The sequence below is a fragment of the Manis javanica genome, chromosome 12 (assembly GCF_040802235.1).
Source record: "Manis javanica isolate MJ-LG chromosome 12, MJ_LKY, whole genome shotgun sequence".
NCBI classification, from domain to species: domain Eukaryota; kingdom Metazoa; phylum Chordata; class Mammalia; order Pholidota; family Manidae; genus Manis; species Manis javanica.
The window spans coordinates 30,535,076-30,558,825 of record NC_133167.1 but is presented as its reverse complement, the minus strand read 5'-3'; the positions used below and the strand labels follow the sequence as shown (position 1 = coordinate 30,558,825).

General features: G+C 35.0%; 1 protein-coding gene across 1 annotated transcript in view; it reads right to left on the bottom strand.

Annotated features, from left to right (window-relative positions):
- RAPH1 (Ras association (RalGDS/AF-6) and pleckstrin homology domains 1) overlaps positions 1 to 23,750 on the bottom strand; it is a 95,083-nt gene that overhangs the window by 3,878 nt on the left and 67,455 nt on the right. Inside the window, 9 exon segments of the mRNA XM_037009222.2 lie at positions 1,458 to 1,600; positions 4,567 to 4,687; positions 6,119 to 6,217; positions 11,144 to 11,254; positions 11,542 to 11,685; positions 12,979 to 13,044; positions 14,278 to 14,399; positions 17,326 to 17,485; positions 17,895 to 17,972. Coding sequence (XP_036865117.2) covers positions 1,458 to 1,600; positions 4,567 to 4,687; positions 6,119 to 6,217; positions 11,144 to 11,254; positions 11,542 to 11,685; positions 12,979 to 13,044; positions 14,278 to 14,399; positions 17,326 to 17,485; positions 17,895 to 17,972 — 1,044 coding nt within the window.

The window sequence follows — 23,750 nt, the reverse complement described above, 5'->3', positions numbered from 1 at the left end:
CACTCAAATGTTTCTTTTTAAAACTGCACATCAAAGTAAAAGCATTAGTCTGCAAGATTTGGTTACAGAGTCACCCAGATAAACGTGTTTCCAAAGAACACCCCCTGACCTTGACCTGTCTTGGCTGTGGCAGGGGTGGAGACCTGAGCTGTGCTGGCCTTCTCTTTTGGCACCTGAGACTGAGGCAACAGAAGAAGAAACAGGGGAGATCAAGACTCAAAATACACTGTCAGTGCTGCATGGCAGGGTTTAATGCTCTGAACCTATATGAAGGACTCAGTGGCTTAATCACAGACCATTTGGACCTTCGTTTTCCTTGACCTTTCATTTAAAATGCACATAGAGAACACCACTAAAAAATTTAGTAAGGTAAAGGACTTTACTTTAGATACCTGAGTTGTGTAAACTGTGTAAACTTTCTCTACTAAATATACAGAGTTACTAGCACCAGATAGGGTGGCTCCACCCAAAATGATTGAGGGAAGGGAGAGAAAATTATTAATTAAAAGTGTGAGCTTTTGATAAGGGAGTTATTAACAAACTGTCAGTATTTTGAGAACTTAGGTCATTAGAACCAATTCTCAAATATTCATTTCTAAGAGAAAGTGTTCCATCTCCACAATGGGCTACTAATGCCTCCTCTGCCTTCTGGAGGGCCAGTAACCAACCACATATGCAAATAAGAAATATACTGAGGGAGAATATTCATTTAATTCGCATTAGTGAATGTACTTGTATAAGTGATTTAGACCAAAATAACAAAAAAATCACAATGACTACTGGGCAGAACCAAAATGGTCAGGCCAGGTATGCCCCTGGGTCCCCGGTAATGGCCCACTAAGAGGTCAGGCTGGAGAGACCCTTGCCCACAGAACAGGCAATTTGACACAGTGTCTTTCAGTTGGGCTAAAGAGCCTCTCTATTTCCCTAAGTAGTCTTGCAACCATTATACTTGTTCTTCAGTGCCACTGAATAAGCTACTGAGCAGGGCTCAGGGATCCAAAATTTTAAGGGGATTAATATGAATTTAGTCTTCCACATGTATCATAATTTGAGAAAATTCATCAATGCACAGAGAAATGCCAAAAAGTATAAAAGAAGATGGAATGAGTCTGAATAAATTAATAACAAATAAATAAATAATCAACTATTAGCTTCTCTAGGACAAAATTCAGTGGCATTGATACTAAATATACCACAAACTGATTAAGGGTGGAAAGGAGGAAATCATTACTTCCTAAAACATGAGCCACTGCTAAAAAGAGTTAAGTAAACAGCTAATATTTTATTTTTTTGAGATTTTAGATTGTTAGAGCCAATTCACACATATTTATTTCAGAGAAGTCAAAGAAAGAATGCTGGAATAGGGCAAGAAAGATTTCTAATAAAGGAATAAAAGAGCAACAAACTAAATGGGATACCACAGATTTTTCTATATAAATTAACACAGGTGTTACCTTGCTCGACTCTTCCAACTGAGTGCCTCGTTTCCAAGCTTCGGAGAAGATGGAGCTCACAATGCTTTGGGAACGGATGTGTCCTGCTGGATGGGTGTCAGACACTCCACTATCAGACTGATTAGAGTGATTGGACTGAGACTCTGTTTAAAACAGATTTTCAAAAATAGGATTATGTAAATCAGTATTCTGACATCATGTGCAATTTGAAAATATCTTGTGCAGAAGACCAGATGTTATGCAGAACGGCAACAAGTTACTTTTACTCAACTCACTTCATATAAACATAGTTTGTATTTTCCACTAGAAAACTTTCCTTACCTTAGGGCTAATAGGAAATCTCAATTATTTTTAAATAGTTCACCATGAGATTGATATCTGCAATAGAAGGTTCATATATTATTGGTTTCCTGACAACCTGTCTTGTAAGAACTTCCAGCAAATAAGAGAATGAATGAATCATCAGTAAGGACTGAGTTTATTTTCAATCATCTCTCTTCCTTACGCTGAGATGCAATCTTCTTATATACTCCTATAGGCCATCCCAGAGAGTACTCACTTACGAATTCAGATCTGTACTTGATTACTTCCTTTTTCCCAGCAATGAACACAGAACTTAGGATCTGTCCCCTAAGGGAGAAGTGTTTCTGAGGGATTCAGGCATTGGTACCACGAGGCAGCAGCTGCACTGTAGTCTGGCCTCCTGGTAAAGCATAAAGACCTCTTCAAGGGAGCAGGAAACTGGTGAGAATACAGTGCAATCGACTGGATATCCAGAGTGAGGGAACCAGAAGATTATTTCACTACACTCCAAGTCAGGTAAAATAATCATGCCAAAGTGAGATCTAGTCCCATCCAATCTTCTGTGAAAAGTGCATGTTACTATATTGCACTTAAACAAGTCCACCAGGTGAACCAAAGTAGTTCAGAGATAATAGCCATGCACTCCTGGATAAGGTTAAGAAAATACCCTCAGAGCAAAAATATAAGCCATATAAGATAAAACATACTCTTTCCTTTTTTCTTGATCACTCCATAGCTGAGTGAATTTTTAAAAGTTGCAACTTCACTAGTTTTATATATCCCTATTTAATGAATACCTAGGTCAACAGCCTATATGACCGGAGGCTGGAACATGGGAATCCTTGAGCTCTCTTCAGCATGAATGTATGTGATTTTATGATTTACATTAAAGTCTGCCTAATTCTTAATGTATATGGGGAGATGTTGCTGGACTAGGAAAAGGTACCATACAACTTCATAAAATAATGTGAGGAACTACCTGAACTGTTAAAATGCTATATAAATTTTTAAAAATATTCTGCATTTTTTTCTCAATTGTTCCCTTAATTCTACTTGTGACATACTTACTTTGTCTTTCCTAATCCATTGTCTCAAAGGTTTCTTCCCCCCATTTTAATAAACACTTTATTTTAGAATTGTTTTAGATTTATAGAAACTGCAAAAACTAGCAGTTTTTCTGTATGTATGTAGTACATTACATGTATGTAGCACCCAGTTTATGCCTTATAACATGTTACATTACTATGGTATATTTGTTACAACTAAGGGACTGACATTGTTACATGACTATTAACTAAACTCCAAACTTTATTTGGATTTCACTAGTTTTTCCATAACACCCATTTTCCAGGACCCCATCTAGGGCACATTATAGCAGCTGCTGTCACAACTTTGCAGACCTTCCTTGTTTTTGATGACCTTGGCAGTTTTGGGGAGTGCTCGTGAGGTACTTTGTAGAATGTCTCTCAGTATTGATCTGTTTGATGTTTTTCTCTTGATTAGACTTTGGTAATGGGATTTGGGCAAGAAGATGGAGACAGGGAAATGCCAATCACATCACACTAAATCAAGGATACATGTTATCAATGACATTACTGATGATACTAACCTTGACCACTTGGCTGAGGTATTTTCTGTGAGGTTTTTCCACTGTAAAGTTACCCTCACTCCCCACAACTGCCCTGTTTGGAGCAAGTCACTCTGTAAGGCCCACCCTTAGGAAGCAGAGAGTTAAGCTCCACCTCCTTGAGGACAGCATGTCTGCATATAGCATTTAGAAATCTTCTGCACAGGAGATTTGTCTCTTCTTACCCATTTACTTATTTATTCAATAATTTACTTGTATTAATATGGACTGGTGGCTCAAAATTACAATATTATGTAATTTTGTTGCTCAGATTGTTCCATCTCCTCTGGTTGGCCCTGTGTCCCTTTCACATACTCCCATCATTGTGTTTTTTTATTCTGAGTACCTCCTTCATGACAAGATGCTCCAGGTTCATCTTATAGATTCTGTGCCATGGCCCTAGAATCAGCCACTAACCAAAGAGCCCTGAGTCCTTTGTTTTGGAAAATGATATTAGAAAACCAAGATCCAGGCACTCGGTATTCTCACTGCTTCTGGCCCTCTCAGGAAACAGAGCGGGGAAATACACTTATGCACACTAACTCATGGGATGTCAGGACAAAGAAAAAACTTCGCTTTTAGAAGACATAAATATCATTCATGGAACATTTTGAAGGGAAAAAAGCATTGATTTTAAGATGTGACCACAGCCTACTTGTTTAAAGGATGTGGGAATCTGCAAATAAGCATCTTTTGAGCGTCACTGATTTTCTGTGAAAACTTTAGAAAGTTGGATGACTTAAGCAGCTTCCTTAACTGTGATACTGAACTAATTCTATTTATTTCCACTCTACTGAAATGTCAGGAAGCCTATGGTGAAGGGCACTTTCACCATAGATTCTGAGTACAGAGACTTTTTCTGAGCGATTTTCTATCACCAATTATGAATCAATAGTAGTTTTTCAGCAGTGTGACTGAGTTTTACATAAACTTTATAAATACTAACAAAACTCCTGGCTTACAACTTTATATAATGACTCTCCACTTCAAATACATTTATGAACTAGCCCATGATGTCATCCCAACAATAGCAACAAGAAAAGCACCTATTTGTTATACTTTAGAAAGTAGGTGTGGCTCTGGTTTTGAAGACTCATGCTGAAATAACCAGATCTACTATCAGTCTGTAGCGACACCTTCCCATTGGTGGTAAATAGTGCTTTGGGCATTTCCAGCTACCTGGGATGCTGGAAGAACTGGATCCTGACTTAATGCTAGAGCTGGATAAGGAAGTCCAATCGTACGCTGACTCTGTCCTCTTCACAGCTTCTTGATAGTTCACATACAGCTGCTTCCCGTACTAGACAGAAGGCAGTCAATTAATAATGACATTGAAACTTTACTGAGTGTGACATAGATGGATACACTAGGAAAAGGGGGATACATTTGTTTGTTGAGTCATCACTGTATTAAAATTAATACCTTCAATACTTCAACAATTCTTTAATACCAGTAAATTATAATCTACTCTTATTTTCCCTCAATTTTAGAAAGGGAACAAGTTAACCCTTGACTCTGATTATGTTCATCAATAAAAAGATTTTTTTGTTATTCCTAAAGCAACTTTGATTTTATAGCTATAATAAATACTGTTTTCAGTCATTTCAGAGACATAAATACTCCTTCAACTATTATGTAAAATCATCTTTAAGATGTCCTTTAAAATTTTTCTTAAGACTTCCTTTTTGTTTTTTTGATTGTGTTTGCTCCAAAACCTTTTCCTACTCATTTCCTCCCCAAACTGGTTGTATTTTAAATTAATATTATAAATTACTTCACCTGTGGCTGATGCTTCTTGGGCGCATTACATCTCCCTTTTTTTTTTGTTGTTACAATAATGATATTTAACTTACATTTTCATTTCAAACCATTATGTATTGTCTAGAGCCTGAAAACTAATCTGCTTTCTGTCTGTCCCTCGGACACCAATGATTTTGCTATACTGAAATGCAAAAAGAGAAAAACTATGCCATTTCATATCTAAGCTGTGGCCATATAGCACAGCAGGGCATCTGCTGCTCATTAACCTCTGGTTTAATTACTTTGGCAAATGTGGTTCAAAAAAGAAAAAAGAAGAAGACTTTCTTTTTTTTAGAGCAGTTTTAGGGTCATAGCAAATTGAGAGGAAGGTACAGAGATTTCCCATGTGCCCCCACCAGCCCCTAAAACATGCAGAGCCAATCCCATAATCCATATTCCCCAACAGAGGGGGACATTTATTACAATCAACGAACCTATATTAACACATCATAAACCGTCAAGGTCCATAGTTTACTTTAGCTTCACTTTGATGTACATTCTGTGGGTTTGGACAAATGTATAATGACATGTATCCAACACTGTAATATCATACAGAGTTTTTCACAGCCCTAAAAATCTTGTTCTGCTTATTCATCTCTTCCTCTACACCAAGGCAATCTAATTTTCAAAAAATTTCTTTTGCTTAGGCTACTCTACTATGTAAGAATCATATAATGCATTCTCCAAAGCTAAAATAAATCATTTTGATGTTACACATAAGCTCTTACCAGCAGTATAATTCAAGGGATACCAATTGTTAAAAGTTTACCCCCTTAACCAGGATAAAAAGACATTTAAAAACATAAAATTTAGGCCTGAGAAGGCTGGACATTGGCAAAATCTTGAACATGAAATAATTAGAAAAACTGTCACAACAAACTGTACCATGAATCACCCCAATATTCCTTCATCAAACCAATAAAAAACCTACCTTTGCTATGCGGATACCATTGACCCACTGGTGTAGGGTCCTCAAATCATCACAACAAAGGTATTTGATGTACTGAGATTTCTTCTGAATCTGTGGGTGCTGCAAGATCAAAGGCAAAATTCAACTAAATGCCCTGAAGGAACTAAACAAAAATAAACTCTATTAAGGCTTAAACATATCTTGACAAGTTACAGGCCATCAGAGTAATGGCCAAATAATTTATACCTCTTATATGGCTATAAAGCCTAATAAAGTAGTACATTAAGCATTTTTCAAAATAAATGAGAAACTTGTGTTAATGTTAAAAAATATCTTCACATCATGGGAAATTCCCAAATACTCTTTCTATACTTGGAAGAAACAAAGTCCATCAAGATTAACAAAATCATAGAATTCTTAAACTATGGCTATGGAAAGGGAATATGATTGATTTCACTTTGAAGCCACTGAAATCACGGGTTCAGAAAATGAGAGTCTTTAGGCAAGCTTGAACTGCTTCTCTACTAGAGGTGAGCAATGGGCAGGGTGGACAAAGCACAGGGATGGTATCTAGGCCCCAGGAGGCGCTCACACCTGTTGCAGCAGGGTGCTGTGGACTGAGAACTGCTCTGCAGGCCCCGCTACCCGGGCACATGCCTTCCAGGAACAAGCAGCTTTTCAACTGCATTTATTAGATTTAGTTTTCACAAGCCAATGTACTTCTCAATTGAGGTGTGGATGGGAGGAGACTGTCTTGACCTTGGCTACAAAATGCAAGTGCTGGAATAGACTTAAGTTGTTTTAACTTCACTGGGCCACAATGACTAGTTGCCTGGGAAGAAAAACCCCATATCACACTTGGTTCTGGATGTAATGATTGCTAATCAGTGCTGCTCTTTTTAGTTATTTTGAAAAATAAACAGTGGCTATATTTTACCTGGAGAAATATTTAAATTTATGTTCAATTATAAGAAAGAGGCTTAAAAAATTCTCAAACCACTTGTTTGTTATGGAAACCCATGAGATAAATACACAGTTTGAATAAGTTCTCAATGAAGCAGAAATAGATGGCGACCAATATCAGTTATGTATCTGTATCAGAGTGTGTATATTCTACTCATTCTCTCCACGTAGGGAATGTTTTTACCACACAACATCAGAGAAGATCAATGAGAAATTATCTTTTATCCTTCTCTCCTCATTTCTCTAACCGAGGAATCTAAATAATACCCTGAAGAGTACTATGGTATGATTATTTGACTATTTGCAAAGTACTAGCTAGTTTAAATTTCTTTAGGACCTCAAAAGTTCTTTTTCAACCTAAGAAAAAAAGATTCCTTCTATAGCCTCAATATGGTCATCCAGGCTCTGCACCAATATCTCAGGAGGCTGCCTACTCCGCTAATATATTATTTTATTAAAAGTGACATTTATTGAGCACTTCATATGTACCAGGCATTATGCTAAATACCTCACATGCATTAATTAGTTCATTCCATCCTTACAAAAATCCTATGAATTATATATAATTATCTCCATGATATGAGAAATTGAGGTGCAGAGCTCACAGTTGCTCACCAATTAGAGAAAAGAACCAGGGTTTGAAACCATTCAGTATCACTCCAGGGCCAGTGCTCTTACTATGTCATACTACTGCCTTATTAGGGGTGCAATCTTCCAAATTCCTGCCTTTCTCCCCTTTTCACCACAATGTTATTCCACCACTTGTAAAATTCCACCACACAAGAGCTAAGAACAAGTATGAAGAAGACATTCTTTGCTAAACCAGAAAAAACAAAAAGCTGTTAAGAAAGGTCATTTCACTTTTTAAATGATATTGATTAAAACTTTTTTCATTTTCTGATAAAAGGTAAAAAATTTGAGAATATAAACCTTTAAGAATACAATAAGAAAATTCTGGATTACTACTGCATTCTCAGATTATTTTTCTCTGTTTATGCCAAAAATTAGATTGAGACAGATAATTTCCAAAACTGTGCAACTAAAAGTGATGCTCTAAAATCAGAGCCCAACAACAAAGGAAAACCAATGAATGTATACCACCCATTTATTATTTTGGAAACACATATAGGGTTGAAAATTAATTTTCAACTAACATGCAAGAGGATAAAAAATAAGACTATATAATATTCCACCTTATTACTTCCATGATTATCAGATAAAACGTCTTTTTAGTAATGTGTTTGAGAACTTCATGTTCATATTCCAATCCTAAACTCTAATCACTTTTTGCTTCCTAACATACTAAAATAAATTACTTTGCCTCATTTCTTTAAAATGAAAATTTAGACCTGGCTAAGCTGAGCTCTACTCCAACAATTAATGTGGTACATATTTTTAAAAATAGGTTCCCTTTAAGAAACTTATTTAACTATACATGCAGACACATGTGTCCCAGTAAGTACATACCTTTTTCAGATAATGTATTAACATATGCTGTTTATTCCTACACTCTCAAATTTCATGAATAAGTTCCTCCCATTATCTTTATTATTACCTTTTAAAAAGAAACTAATTACTAAACGATGTGTTTTATTACTTCCTCCAAGTGATTATTCTTTCCTGTATCCTATACTTTCCTGTAAGGACTCAGACTCAGTCATTATAACCTGAAGCTGTCCAAAGGGGTCAAACCTGGTATTTAAATTTGCATTTGTAAAGACCCTGTGTGGCAGCATTTGTCATTTCATTTGTCAGAACTCACATGCTCAAGAATAACAATATTTACATAGGCAGTCTGCTACAGAATTTACAGGAAAAGAGACATCTTAAATATTAAAAGTTATGTGGTCTCCAGCACACTGACCCCTCTAAACCTTAGTTTTTGTATCTGGAAAATGGGCACTGTAGAATTCTTCAATAAATGAGGTCTGTTATTTTTACTATTATTTGCATCTAATGGTATGGTGCTTTTAATTTCAGTACATTGAATATTTCTGCATACAGAAATATTCTGGTAGGTAATATAGATAAATGAGATTAGCTTAACCTGCTTTACTAAAAGCAAATATGAAGTACATAAATCATCATAAAGAACAAAAAGCCCCTTTTAGAACAAAATATTCTTAATCTAAGAATTCTGTGAGCGGCAAAAGGGGATTAAAATGATAGTGGTCACAGTTTTGGCTGTAACAGATACTGTTGGGCCACCTTCCCCACAGCTATCTCCTCCTCCTCACCTCTTCGGTCAAAGTATCAATTTTGTTTGGATGCTCACCCTTTGCCACCCTTTGCCTCAGGGTGCGAATTCTGACTACTGTAAGACAAAAACCGTGGCTCTGTTCCTTGCCAGTGATGGGGTTAAGAGTGGGCATGTACTCCAGGCCAGTGATCCTCAAGTGGAGGGGTCGTTGTTAGCTCCAGGAAATATTTCCTTTCTTTTAAAAAAGAATAGTAGGGAGAATAGTCCCTGCTCTTCTGCTGGATTTTACTGAATCTACATGTGATGCCTAGAAGTGCAGTGGCCGTCTGGGACCATGAGGTGAGCCAGTCTGAGAATAAGCCAATAGGCAGAAGATGGAAGAGGTAAAGATGAACAAAATTTGAGTTCTCACAACCTCGAGCCATCAAAATAACCAACTTTTTTTGTTTTCATGTTATGAGACCCCCAAATAACTTTCATTTATATAGGTTATATCTTTTGATATTTACCTAATAAGAAATTAAAACTGAGAAAAAATTAAAATATAAGAATATACAAATGCACATTCTGCTACCCAAGATAGTAAAGATGTCATCACATGGTCATGTAACTCTCTGAAAACTCCACTATACATATCTGAGAGAATTAAGAGTATAAAATGCAAATAACATCTTAGTAGTATCAGAATAATTTTGACTCAAAGACTCCTTTACAAATTCTCAGGGACTCCCAGGGAACCTTGGTCCTCATTTTGAAAGCTGATAGACTAAGCTACTTTGTACTGATTTTTAAAAAATTATTTGCTGCTGTAACAAATGACACAGTGGCATTCTGCAAGAAAGAATCATTTAATAAGTCATCAGGCTACCATTACAACACACCTAATTTTATCAAAACAATCAAAACTCCATTCCAGACCCTAAACAAACACCTCCCAACCCTAAACCTGACTGACAAATTCTCAGAAAAAAACAAAATCAAATGATGATCTAGAGGTTACCAAGGGGAGGGGTTGGGGCAGGTACAAGGAGGGAGGCAGGGAGAGGGGGAGAAGGATAAAGGGGCACAATAATTTACAGTCACAGTATAAGTTGATCACGGGTACTGTTGAACCACTGTGACATACATTTGAAACTAACATAAGACTGTATATTAATGATATGTTAATAATAATTCATCAAATGATGATATAAACACTAGACCTAAGTAGTTAACCAACAGGTTACTAAGATAGAACTAATGAGAAAAACTTAATCATCTCTGTAATTATCCTGAATTTTTAAATGTTGTCTTTATCGATGTTCCAGTAGATTAACTAAAAATGTCAACTCTCAAAAGTGCAGCTGTTAAGTAGTGTAGAAGCTCAAAAGTTTGCATAAAGGAGGAAAAAACTCACTAAAAACAGCTCAGGCACAGGTATCAGAACTATGATTTGGGGGGAAAATGACAAAAATTATTTCTGAACCAAATGAGAGTTCACTTTGTCCAGGGCACAGTACCCTCTGATAGTTCTGCTAAGTACAGGAAAATAACTAAAACACAAAATATCCACGTCCCACTTTGGTTCTATGTTTTCTTAAAATAAGCCTGCTATTAAATGAAAGTCTCAAATTTATAATCTAATCTGTCACATATACTATGACTCAAGCTTACAATCCAGTATCCTTTTCTTAGGAACATCAGTCGAATTAGGGCTACTTAGCTAAGGGTTAACAGTAGTTAGCACAGCTTCTTTTCCTTACCATCCTTACTAGTCCTTTAAAAACCTACATTAAAAAGCAAAAATAGTTTACTACATGGAGATTCAAACTATTCTAAAATGTCCAATAACCCACACTATGTCTAACATCAATTAAAATTCCTAAGAAGAGATACATGTTTACCTTTAGCACCAGACAATGATCTGTAGGTGCTTTGTATTTGTTTCGATAGTCCTGTCCATAATAAACGTTAACATGATCCAGCTGGAGAAAACACACCAGATCCCGAGAGACCTATGATAAAAACACCCAAAAAATGGAATTAACAATAATGTATAAATAAGCAATATCAGATCTGGTAACAGTTTCTAGTTGAGAATGATTTTAAATTTAGTAAGTGATTCGAGATGGGTCCAACTAATGACTAGAGAGAGAACATTTTCAGGTTTCCTCTTTGTAATAGATGAATAAACAAAGCAGTATTCTGTATGTCCTACAAGAGTTAAATCAACCTAGATTCACCTTGTTAGCATACTCAATACAAATTAAAATCAATTAGCACAACAAGGGAGCTCACATACCTTTGCTTTTCCTTTGGGGACATAGTAGATACCAGATGCTCTCAAGAGAAAATAACGCTTTTTCCAGGACTTTTTGCCATCATCCTTCAACCAAAGGACGCCTTCAATTTCTGGTACAGTTACAGAACTTCCACAAAAACATTCCTAAAATAAGAAGATAATTGCAAAAGACATATGATCCTTGGATTCTCAGAACAAAGTTGTATTTATCCCTGTGAAATGCATGACACTGTCATTAAACCAAAAATGTCTTTTTATTAAAACCGTACTACTAGCTTTACCTCAATTAGAAGTTTGTATTCTAAACCTAATACGAATTTATTTTGGAACTACTATGGCAATCCCTATGAACTTTTACCTAACACTATCTTAAAGAAACTAAGTTGAAATGTCAACTGAGTTGCACATAACATTATTTAAATGCATTTTAAAACAGCAGTTATGCTAAATTTAGTAAAAGTAGTCACAGCTAAAAGAAGCATTAGACTTTTTCTCCAAATTAACACATTTAGATTAGCTGTCAAGCTAAAATAGGAATATATTTTAAAAGAAAGCAATATGCTAAATGAATGGTTAAACTTTGACAATTTAAAAACTTAATATGATTCTAAACAAAGAGGGCACTTATTTTTAAATATTTAATATTAGGTTGAAAGAATGTAAACAAATGTAAAATTTTGAATTCAAATGTCTATACTTAGATAAAAATTAAAAGAATCAATCATGTAGTTGGTAAAAGAAAAATAGAAATCCTCACTAACCATTAACATAGGACATTTTCAGCCTAAATTAATTTTTCTATCTTCAAAGTACAGGAAAATTAGGAATTGTGAAGAGGATTTGTCTCAGCTCATATCACTATGAAAGCTGAGGGCTAATCTTCATTTTCCTAATTGCCTTGTTGCTAAGTAAAGGTTTATTCTGGTTTTCAAACACACTAACTTCTTTGACCTGAGTTCTCTAAAATCAGAAAAGCCAAAAAGCTAAACACCCAATTATGTATGAATTTATTTTATTACTCTTCAAAATAAGGAGATGTATACATTAAAAAAAAATGATCATGATTTTTAGTTACTTGAGGCTAAGGCTTGAAATATTTTGTAAAGAGCTAGCTATTAAGATTCCTTTCTGGATAAGCAGATAAAATTGCACAATCACACCCTTCATTGACCAGCCTTTTCTCCCACTCATCAGCCCCTAAAAGCTCATGACTCTCTTTGTCCACTAGTATATTGCTTGGCAAAAATTAGTTTATAAAAGGATCTTCAGTGGCCTAATGTTCACAGTTGAACTCTGCCAGACTATGGAAGAATACAGGCTTTTCTAGTTACAATTATAAATATATAGAACTGGCATACTTGACCTCAAAAAAGATGCTTACAATTTTAATATTAAAATGTGCAAGAAAAATAGGGAGCAGGCAGTGAAGAGGCATACCTCTAGCAGTACTTCTTTGTTTCTATCTGCCATCTCAGCTGTTTCCTTTTTCCCCAGAAGATAATTCTGGAAAAATGAGGAAATGAAAGTTAAAGGATAAACCCATTCTACTAGTCCCTTGGCACAGGTGCATATATGATTTCTTCTAGAGACATAGCAACTCTGTGTCAATTTCTGCCTCTGTAGCCTGAGAGGTACACTACTTTGAAAAGCAACCTGGGCATGGGCATCACTATTAAGATGCATAGCCCTCCTCACCTTATCTGCTGTTCCATAAACTGCCCTCCCCCAAATCCTGAGGTGTGATTACATGCAACAACTGCAAGTATGTTTCGCTATATCTAAAGAAAGCTATACTTACAGGATTTGAAAGGACTACAAATTATTAAGTACAACAAATAAGGCAAATTTCCTTAAAATATGCTGAACTTAAGTGATCCAGATACAGAAAATTTAATCTATGTTTCTGGCTTTTAAGGAAGAAATTCCAAATTCTCTGAGACTACCATAATCTCATTTGCTTGGCTCAACTAAAACCTCAATTCTAATTATTAGCCTTATGAAAGCTATTTTTCACAATCACCCACAAGGAAAAATCTGTTGGTATTTCCAAGGGTGTATTCTTCACTAAAAATATCCAGTGAAGATGGGTCATAATTTAAACTGACTGAAGGACAACCACTCAATACCTTTAATGCCGCTGCTGGCTTTCCTCATTACTACTTTTTTATATATAGTGGGGCTGTTTCTCTTACCTACTGATTTTTATAAAATATTTGAGTTAGGAAGGATTAACTCAAACATTATTTTGGCATAAATGAACATGCCAAATAAATCAATGTAACATATGTTAGAATGTGGAACCAATTATAATTAAGCTTACTGGGATTAAAAAGAAATTATTTAAAAAAAGAAATCAAAGTGTCAACTGAGTAAATGGATCAAGTAGAGAAACTTAAATTTATTTCTTTGATGGATGAGAAACTCACCAAATAAACAGCCGGGTTACACATAGCTCTGGGTTTCTGAGACCACAAACCTGAAACTCCCTGGACTAAACTTCTGCTTCCCCAAGGGCTCAGCCCATGTGGTTGGGTGGGACTGGTTACCTCTCAGGTCTGACACCTGGGCCCTGGCAGACCTTCCATCTCAGCAGTACCGAATGCTCCCACAGGATTTTGCTGCCATGATGCTCCAACCAGGGGTTGCCAGTTTTTTAACTCTATTAACTTAGCAGTAATAGAATAATATAAGCTAAACATTTAAAAATCCTGACCTCTATAAGTTATTCAGTCTCACCTGTGGGTTTTTGAAAAGTGCATATTTTTCTATACGCTCCATAAATATAAGCTTGTTTTGGCTATCTCTCGTCCAATTAAGAAGATTTTCAACCAAGTTTTCATGGTCTTCAAAGATTCTCTCTGTCCCAAAATAAAATTTCAAATTTTTTTTCATAGTCATCAGAACTGCATCAAAGACATGACATTTTGCAAAGTAATTCACAGCAAAACCATAGCACCATAGCATCTTAATTGACACTACAGCTCTGGCCCTTAGAGATTAACTGGTCTTCCCTCTATTTTCAAATCAGGAAAAATGCCTTAGTGGCATTAAGTGACTTCAGCAAGGTCACACAGCTGCCATGTGGAAGAAAATTAGGACTAGAATGTGGGTCTTCTGACTTCTAGGTCTTTTTCAGCCTTTTCCCATCCCCGCCTTAAAAAAATCCAGCATTTAGTTGTCTTCATAAATTCTCATATTAGGTATTTCCAACAGTATTTAGTTCTTGTCATTTTAAAATACTCAAGATTCAGTCTTTGATCCATGGGTTTTGTTTATTTTAAACATACATGTTTTCTAATTTACAAATCAGGCATCAAAGAACATGTCCTATACAATGAACATTAATTTCAAATAGCATATCCTGGATAATGATTTTTTGAAATTTTTGGAAATATTCCATCTCTGCTTGAAAATAAGATGAATTTTCCTGTTATTAGATAGGTCCTAAATATATCCTGTTACTAGATAGAGAAATAAATTATTTTTCAAATCTTCTATATCCTTTTTTGTCTGGTTGATTATATTGATCACTGAAAAGGTTCTACTCCGAAGGCTGACTTGTGAACTCCTTTGCTTTTACATTTTACTATTATTATTAAATAAAATTTAGAATGATTACACCTTCCTGGTGAAGATGTGTGGTTCTGTTTATCTCTAGTAATACATTTTGCTTCAAGTCTACTTTGTCTGATAGGAGCACAGTTTTATTATCTTTCTTTTGGTTAGTACCTTTTCACATTCCTTGGGTCTTTAGGTAACAGATCTTTCATAAACAGCAAACAACTACATTTTGTTTTATTCATCCTTTCTAATAATCTTTGTTGTTCAATTGAGTAATTTATATTCATCATAATTTGTTTCCATCATCTTACTTGGAGCTCTAAGTAGTAGTCTCTTGTTTTCTTCTATTCAGCAAGTACTGAATGATGTCATAGTATATGTGAAGCACTATACCATATGATTAGTTACTTAAGATACTATAGTGGATTATAGATAAAGTAATAGAAAAATATTACACATATATGGGTTTTTAACATACAGTCATGGAAATATTCCAAAAACTAGTATCTAAACATTTCTGTTTAGATATTATGCTACAACTATGAACTGAAACCTTTCTATTCTTTAGGAACAGAGATGAGTATTACTAGAATACATTTTTATACATATTAATAAATTTCTAATAACTTACAGTTTAATTTTGGAGGCTGTGTGTGTTCTAAGAAAAAAGGGTTAATAAATTTTTATTTCTATGGTAATTGCTGCATAAGTTTTAAAGATATAATTATTAAGGGCAATGCAAATACATTTTTGAAACAAAGCAGCAAGTTGAAATTGATCACTGATTTAATAAAGCCTAATAAAATAATTATTACAAGGTTTCTATAATTATACAGCTAGTATTATAAAAAGAAAACTTTTTAACAGAGTCAATGATGGTATAAAGAATGAGGAATATTTAAATTGGAAAACACCATACCAAACTACAAATTATAGAAAACTAAGACTCAGTGTATCAAGCTAAAAGTAAGAAAGATGTGCTTTATGTTTCCCCTGAAAGCAAAATGCTGATAAAAAGACTGGTGCAATCACTTCACACCAGTTAGGATGGCCAACATAGAAAAGACTAGGAAAAACAAATGACGGCGAGGATGCAGAGAAAGGGGAACCCTCCTACACTGCTGGTGGGAATGTAAACTAGTTCAACCATTGTGGAAAGCAATATGGAGGTTCCTCAAAAAACTAAAAACAGAAATACCATTTGATCCGGGAATTCCACTCCTAGGAATTTACCGAAATAAAACAACTTTTCAGATTCAAAAAGACATATGCACCCCTACATTTATTGCAGCACTATCTACAATAGCCAAGATATGGAAGCAACCTAAGTGTCCATCAGTAGATGAATGGATAAGGAAGAAGTGGTATATATACACAATGGAATATTATTCAGCCATAAGAAAGAAACAAATCCTACCATTTGCAACAGCATGGATGGAGCTAGAGGGTATCATGCTCAGTGAAATACGTCAGGCAGAGAAAGACAAATACCAAATGATTTCCCTCATTTGTGGACTATAACAACGAAGCAAAACTGAAGGAACAAAATTACAGCAGACTCAGAGACTCCAAGAAGGGACTAGTGGTTACCAAAGGGGAGGGGTGTGGAAGGGGTGGGGAGGGAGGGAGAAGGGGATTGAGGGGTATCATGGTTGGTGCACATGGTGTGGGTGGGGTCACGGGGAAGACAGTATAGCTCAGAGAAGACAAATAGTGACTCTGTGGCATCTTACTACACGGATGGACAGTGACTGCAATGGGGTTAAGAGGGGGACTCAATAATAAGAGTGAATGCAATAACCACATTGTTTTTCTTGTGAAACCTTCATAAGTAAGGTATCAATGATACCTTAATAAAAAAAAAGTAAAAAGTAAAAAAAAAGACTGGTGCAAATGTTAATAAATGAAATGCTCTTTAGTAAATGTGTCAATCCAAGCTGTTCTTATTTGAAGGGGGAAAAAACTCTGTTACCTTAAAAAAAATAAACAGCTTTGCTACCTTTAAGAAAAAAACTTCATTCTGGGCTTCAAAACAAGTGAACTGGAAGTTATCTCATATTCAAAGAAATTTCAAAATACTTGGAAAAAAAAAAGAATGTAAAAATGCCAAGGTTATATTAGAGAAAAAAATATATGAAAATGTCTCAAAGAGCTTTTGTCAACATGAAAACTGCTGGAATTACATAGAAATTAAGAAATAAGTAAAGCAAAGATAGTACTAACCCATTTGTAACTCAGAAATGGTTTCCACCAGCGACCAGTCTAAGCTGTAACTGCAGTGGGATTTGTCCATCAGGTTATCCAGCACTTGTCTCACTGTCTGCCTCTCATCTACCATCATTGTTTTAGAGCTGTCATCAGACATGTGCACCCTAATCACCAGCTGTAACAGGTAAAAAGAAAATTAAACACAAACCACAAAATAGGCAGTCTAGAAATTTCTTCCAATACTGAGTAATTTTCTACGTTCTTAGTTGAATATAAATTAAAACACAAATAATGACTTTTTATGAAAGTCTGAAATTAGGTATCAAATAACTTACATAAACAAATTTAAAGCATTTAAAAATTATAACAGGTAAGATAATAAAAGTATACTGTTGTACTCTTCTAGGAGAACTTAAAACCAGAAAGTCATTCTTTTAATGCATTTTATCCACAAAAAATACATGTGAGAAACCTATTAGGAAGAACTACCCCTTCTACCTCTCTCTCCATATTTTACAGGTTCATTATATACACAAGGCAATTCTTTATAAATCTACAAAACTGATAAAAATCCCAAATACCACCTTTTTCACTTGTGCCTCTTTAATTTTCTCCAGGGCAACTCTGATCTTCTCAGCTTTCAATTTTGCTGCCTGTTCTTCCTGTGAACACAAAGCACTTCAGATAAGCTAATGCTAAAATAATGATAATATTTTAGAAGTCTCTTTATCCTTAGGGATGTTGCTACTGGCATTGAATTTCAGTAGGAATGAAACTCCACATACTTATATAGAGCATATCTGAAAACTAACTGTTTACAAAGTGAGAGCAGATATATTATAAAGGAACATTTTTTAAGATGCAGACTTGAATATTTCTTATAACAAGACTAGGTTCTATAGTCTAGAGAGAAAGAAGTCAGTGATGTAGTAAATTAATGAGTTTGTTTCTGTTAATCTGAAGCAGATGAATTTCAGGTCCTAAGGTAGGGGAAACACAAATGTATAATGAGGTATCTGTGGGCCTGCCAGTTTGTTACACCTGCACAATTCCTTGACTCTGAATTTATACTTGCTTCAAAGCATGAGCAATCTTTCGCATACTAATGTTTTGTTCTGTTACACTGAAAATGTATCATTATCATAAAAACAGCAAAAAGACAGTATCAATTTATTAATCACAATAAAATCAATGTCTCATGTCAGTAAATTCAAATTTGTTTCTATTAATTCATTGATGAAATTTTTTAATTTGCCAAATGTAATTTTCAAAATATTTAGTTTCTAGTAACTTCTGTTTATAAAATTTAGATAAGTAGTGATAAAATTACCAAGAGCTAAAACTATACTCAAACCATTTATCTATTTTTCCTAAAATAACATATAGTATTGTAATACTAGTACTTACTTGTACTCTCCAGCAATAGGCCATAGTCTACAGGATCACCAGTCTCCTGTTGGTAAGTAATCCTTTGTTTATAAAGGATTGCTTTTTAATTCTAAGCTTTTGATTATTCAGGAAAATATCTAATAAAAAAATAAACTGACAACTTACATATTTCTTTATTTAATATGACTTAAAAAAAGAAAAGAAAAATCTATCAACCAAACTTTTTATGTTCTGAATTGTGATAAAAAACCACAATACATCTGTTATTCCTCATTATAAAGCTAAAGCTTCTAGGACAAAAACAACAAAAACTCAATTCATTTAATAGATTAATACCATGTTCTCCTAAATTATGTTGGCTTTCTTTTTTCTGAACTACTTTGCTTCTCTTTCCATTTTATACTCTAAGCTATTTCACCTTATTTCAAGCTTAGTATTTACTATGCCATGGAACAGAGAAGAAAACAGTGGTTAGGAAAGACAGTGGGCTTGTTTGTTAGGAAATCTGATCCTTTTCAACGAAAGGAGCCAGTAAATTAACATAATAACCAAGGTCTGGAAATACTATCTGTAAACCCAATTACAGAACAAAGATCTTTTTTTTGACAATGGAGAAGGGTAAGATAACACTTGATTCTTAGACTACTATAGATATATTTTTTTGATGAAAAGAGCAAATCATCCTATCCCTCACCTTTATACAAATAAATAACAGAACTATAAAATAGTTGACTACATATTTTAACATAAAATTTTTCTTTTTAAGGCAGACTATAAAATGAGAAAAGTAAACTACTGTCATTAAAACTCTCAAATTCTAGAATTCTGTGTCTTAGACACTACAAAATCATTACTAGTTGAATTACTAAACCCTATATGTGTTTTCTGCTGAGTAGAGTGCCACCTCAGTAAAGGAATTTTAAATACTAGCATTTTTCCAGTGGTTTTTATGAAATCAGTTATTTGACAGTTTTTTGGATGAGAAAGAGGGAAGCAGAAAAGTTATGAGTGTTTTCTAAATGGGATAACGATCTTACGTTCCCCCTCACAGCTCATTTTGCAGTATCCTTATATTGGTTGTTATAGAGAAGAAAAATTTACCAAGGCATATTTTCGAGTTTCACTTTATGTCTCTGAGAAACCAATGTGAATCTGAAAGTCTGCTGAGGAAGAACTGATACGTAGAATCAACGTCTTGGAAGATAAACATGAACTTCTAGAAGGTCAAATTCTTTTATGATATTATAATTAATCTGTATAAATAAAAAAGAAAAAAGTCTAGAAGATGTCCTCAAAGCCAAAAAACATTTTTAAGAAAAAAGAATATTAAAGAGAATGAGAACACAAGGAGAATATATTTGCAAAATACTTATTGGATGTATCTGATAAAGGGGCTGTTATCCAAAATATACAAAGAACTCAAAACTCAACAAGAAAATGAACAGCCCAATTAAAAACTGGGCAAAAGACCTGAACTGATAATTCACCAAACAAGATACACAGATGAAAAGTGAGCTTATGAAAAGATGCTTACTATCATAATTAGGGAATTGCAAATTAAAAAGAACAAGATACCACTACACACCTAACAGAATGACCAAAATCCAAAACACTGACACCACCAAATGCTGATGAGGATGTGGAGCAACAGGACCTCTCAATCACTGCTGGTGGGAATGCAAAATGGTACAGCCACTTTGGAAGAGTTTGGTGGTTTCGAGCTAAACTAAACATACTCTTTGATGCGATCCAGCAATCATGCTCCTTGGCAAGTAACTGAAAACAAGGTTACCTCCACCCAAAAACCCACATATAGACTTTTATAGCAGCTATATTTATAATTACCAAAACTTGGAAGCAACCAAGACATCTTTCAGTAGGTGGATGAATAAATCATACTACATGCAGACAATGGAATAATATTCAGTGCTAAAAAGAAAAGAGATATTAAGCCATGAAAAGATACGGAGGAAACCTAAATGAAAGAAGCCAATCCAAAAAGGCTATCTACTGTATGATTCCAACTACGTGACATCTTGGAAAAGGCTAAACTATGGAGAGAATAAAAACACTAGTAGTTGCCAGGGGTTGGGGAGAGGGAGGGATGAATAGGTGGAGCACAGATTTCTGTGGAGGTAAAACTGTTCTATGTGATACTACAACATAGATACGTCATCACGCATCTGTCCAAATACAGAGAATGTACATCAAGAGCAAGCCCTCATATAAACTATGAATTCTGGATGATAATGATGTGTCAGTGCTGGTTCGTCAGCTCTAACAAAACCCACTCTGGTGAGGGATGTTGATATTAGGGAGACTGTGCATATGTCGGGGCAGGAACTGTATGGGAAACCTCTGTACCTTCCCCTCAGTTTTACTGTGAACCTAAAACTGCTCTAAAAAATAAAGCCTAATCAAAAAAGGAAAATAAGAATTTAAGCTTTACATTCTGATATTGGTTATATATATAAAACCAGTATTTTCACGCTCCCATTTTAGTATAATATTATTTGCCAAATACAGTTGAATACTACTAGTACTATCTTTTGAAGCACTGACATAAAAGCCATTCAATTACAAGATTAAACTCCCAGATCAGTTTCTACTCTATAGGCTAACAGGAAAAAAGTTGATATGTTTGAAGAAAGGATTAAAGAAACAAGGTATGTGCAACCAGTTAACATACATTAAACCAATCAGATTTTCTAGCCATCAATAAGAAACCCTTATGTCAAGCCATCAATAAGCAACCATTTTTATGCCCGAAGTCAACTATTCTTCCATTTGCTCATAATACTACTCTAATAACCACATAAACTAGTCTGTGTTAAAACTGTATTAAATTCATATTTATGAGCTATGTGCTTAATTTCAACCCAGGTGAATTTATTCTTCTCCAGTTTATTAACAAGGACAATCTTTGCTAGAAGCTTTTTGAGAAAACAGTTGATCAAGATTTAACTTTTAGAGTCTGAATATCATCCTTGGAGCAAAATTAGAAATAAAAATATTTACATCAAATTGTAAGAGTCAGTATTTTATGCCTCCTGTGGATAATAAGCTCTTCCTCAGAAAGTTTGATTTTTATCTATTATACTTCAGCCATAATCACATTTTTTAACCATAAAAACCTGTGGGAGGAAGAAATTGTTTTAAGCTCAGAGAATATTGTGTAATACAGAAAAGATCAATAAATCTTTGCTGATATGTCTAGATTACATACATTCTTAGGAGACATCTAATAGTTTATTTATAAAGGCAACACAGATCTATGTTCAATACCTGAAGTCTAAGTTTAATACCAGAACAAAGCTTTATTCATCTCATATTCTCTCCTTTTTGCTAAAGCTGACAAACTCGGGTTTAAACTTTCTGCCCCTTATCTTTTGATTACCCCTTTCTTCACGTTGTTTGTCCCACAACCATTCTAAACGTAAGTAAAAGATACATTACACATATAACAACTTAACTTTCTCTTCCACCCCTGCTCTTTAAAGAGCAAGAGGCAACTCGTTCTCTCCCTGAAAAACTCCTACATGGCTATCAGTAACCATGAAATGCCAGCCTCCTCAAATTTACATAAAGGACAAAAACTCAGTGAAGATCTTATCATTAAATGAAAAACAATGCTGTGGTTACAGTGTTAGAGCATTCTCTTCAGTGTGAGAATACTTGCAGAAAGTTACAGCTGCTAAGAGATGGCTAATGAATTCCTTCAACTAAGAAATTATGTTGGCTTTGTGGGTTCAGAACAAATCTGATTGGAATTAAGGAGCTAAAGACTACTTAGTTTCTTTGGGACGTAATTTATTTCACAGGTTACAATAAAAAAGTTATGTAAATTTAAATGATTCAAAGGAAACAAAGGAGTGATAAACAATTTAATGCCTATTAAATTCTCTGTTCTATAAAACTGCTTAAAGCCAAAATAATAACAGTAACAACTAGTTTACTTCCCCTGAAGAAATGAAATTGTTAGACTCTCACTAAGAAGAGAACTAACATTAACAAAACGCCTAAATTAAGCAACACAGGAGGAGGCATGTTTACACATGTCATCTAATTCTCAATAATGCAAGACCAATATTATCAGTATATTCATGTATTCACTAAGGTCCCGAATGACTAATCTTTCTAAGATCATACAGGCAGTTACCAAGGGATTACTTGCTCTTTTCATAGAAATATAAAGGCATTTTTATAATTTCTCTGAAGCAAAGAAAATGGTGGTTAACATTACAGCACTCCTTGAAACCTGCATGGTCGCCAGAGAACCATTTTTTTACGTGACAGATGTTGAGACGGTGTAGGCGTGGGTTTGAGTGCAGGGGATACAGAGTTCCTGCTCTCGTGGAGCTTCTATTTAATAGGAGAGACAAAACAAGAAACAGATGTGTGGTAAGTCAGTTAGCGATAAGTCCTCTGGCAAAAAAGCAGGGTAAGGGAGTGAAGAGTGACAAAAATCATTATTAGGTCAGGAGGTCAGGAAAGACCCTTTATACAGTACCCAGAGATTTAAAGGCATCAGATCAGCAATGTATCCTTTGTCCACTGCTCCCATAATGGTGAAATAGTCCTGTGCTGATGCTAATGCCAATCCTAGAAGAAACTGTTTAGCATTGTTTGTACAGAGGCTCCCAGTTCACAACTGTGTGTGGGCGAGTTATTTCATTAACAGTAGTGTAGTGATAACTGGATTGGTGATGGAAAAAACACTACCACCACCACCATTCCTTTGCTTTCTGGCCTAAGTACAGTGCTACAGTGTTCATTTTCCTGTGTACTAACTACCATGTGTTTAATGTTCTAGTTTGGAAAAGTGCAGATCAGAGGTGGGTCAGTAATTGGGACATCATGATCCCCGGTAAAGGGAAACCGGACTGCCTCACAGATGGTAGGCAAGCAATATATATTCAGTTTAGCTTTAAAACAGCCAGGTGCTCAGACACAGAGGGCACTTCTACTGAGAAGGCCCCATGGCTCTGGTTATCTACAAATTTCTGCCACCTTGACTTCGTCCTTAACTCCACCCCCATCCCACCCTAAAT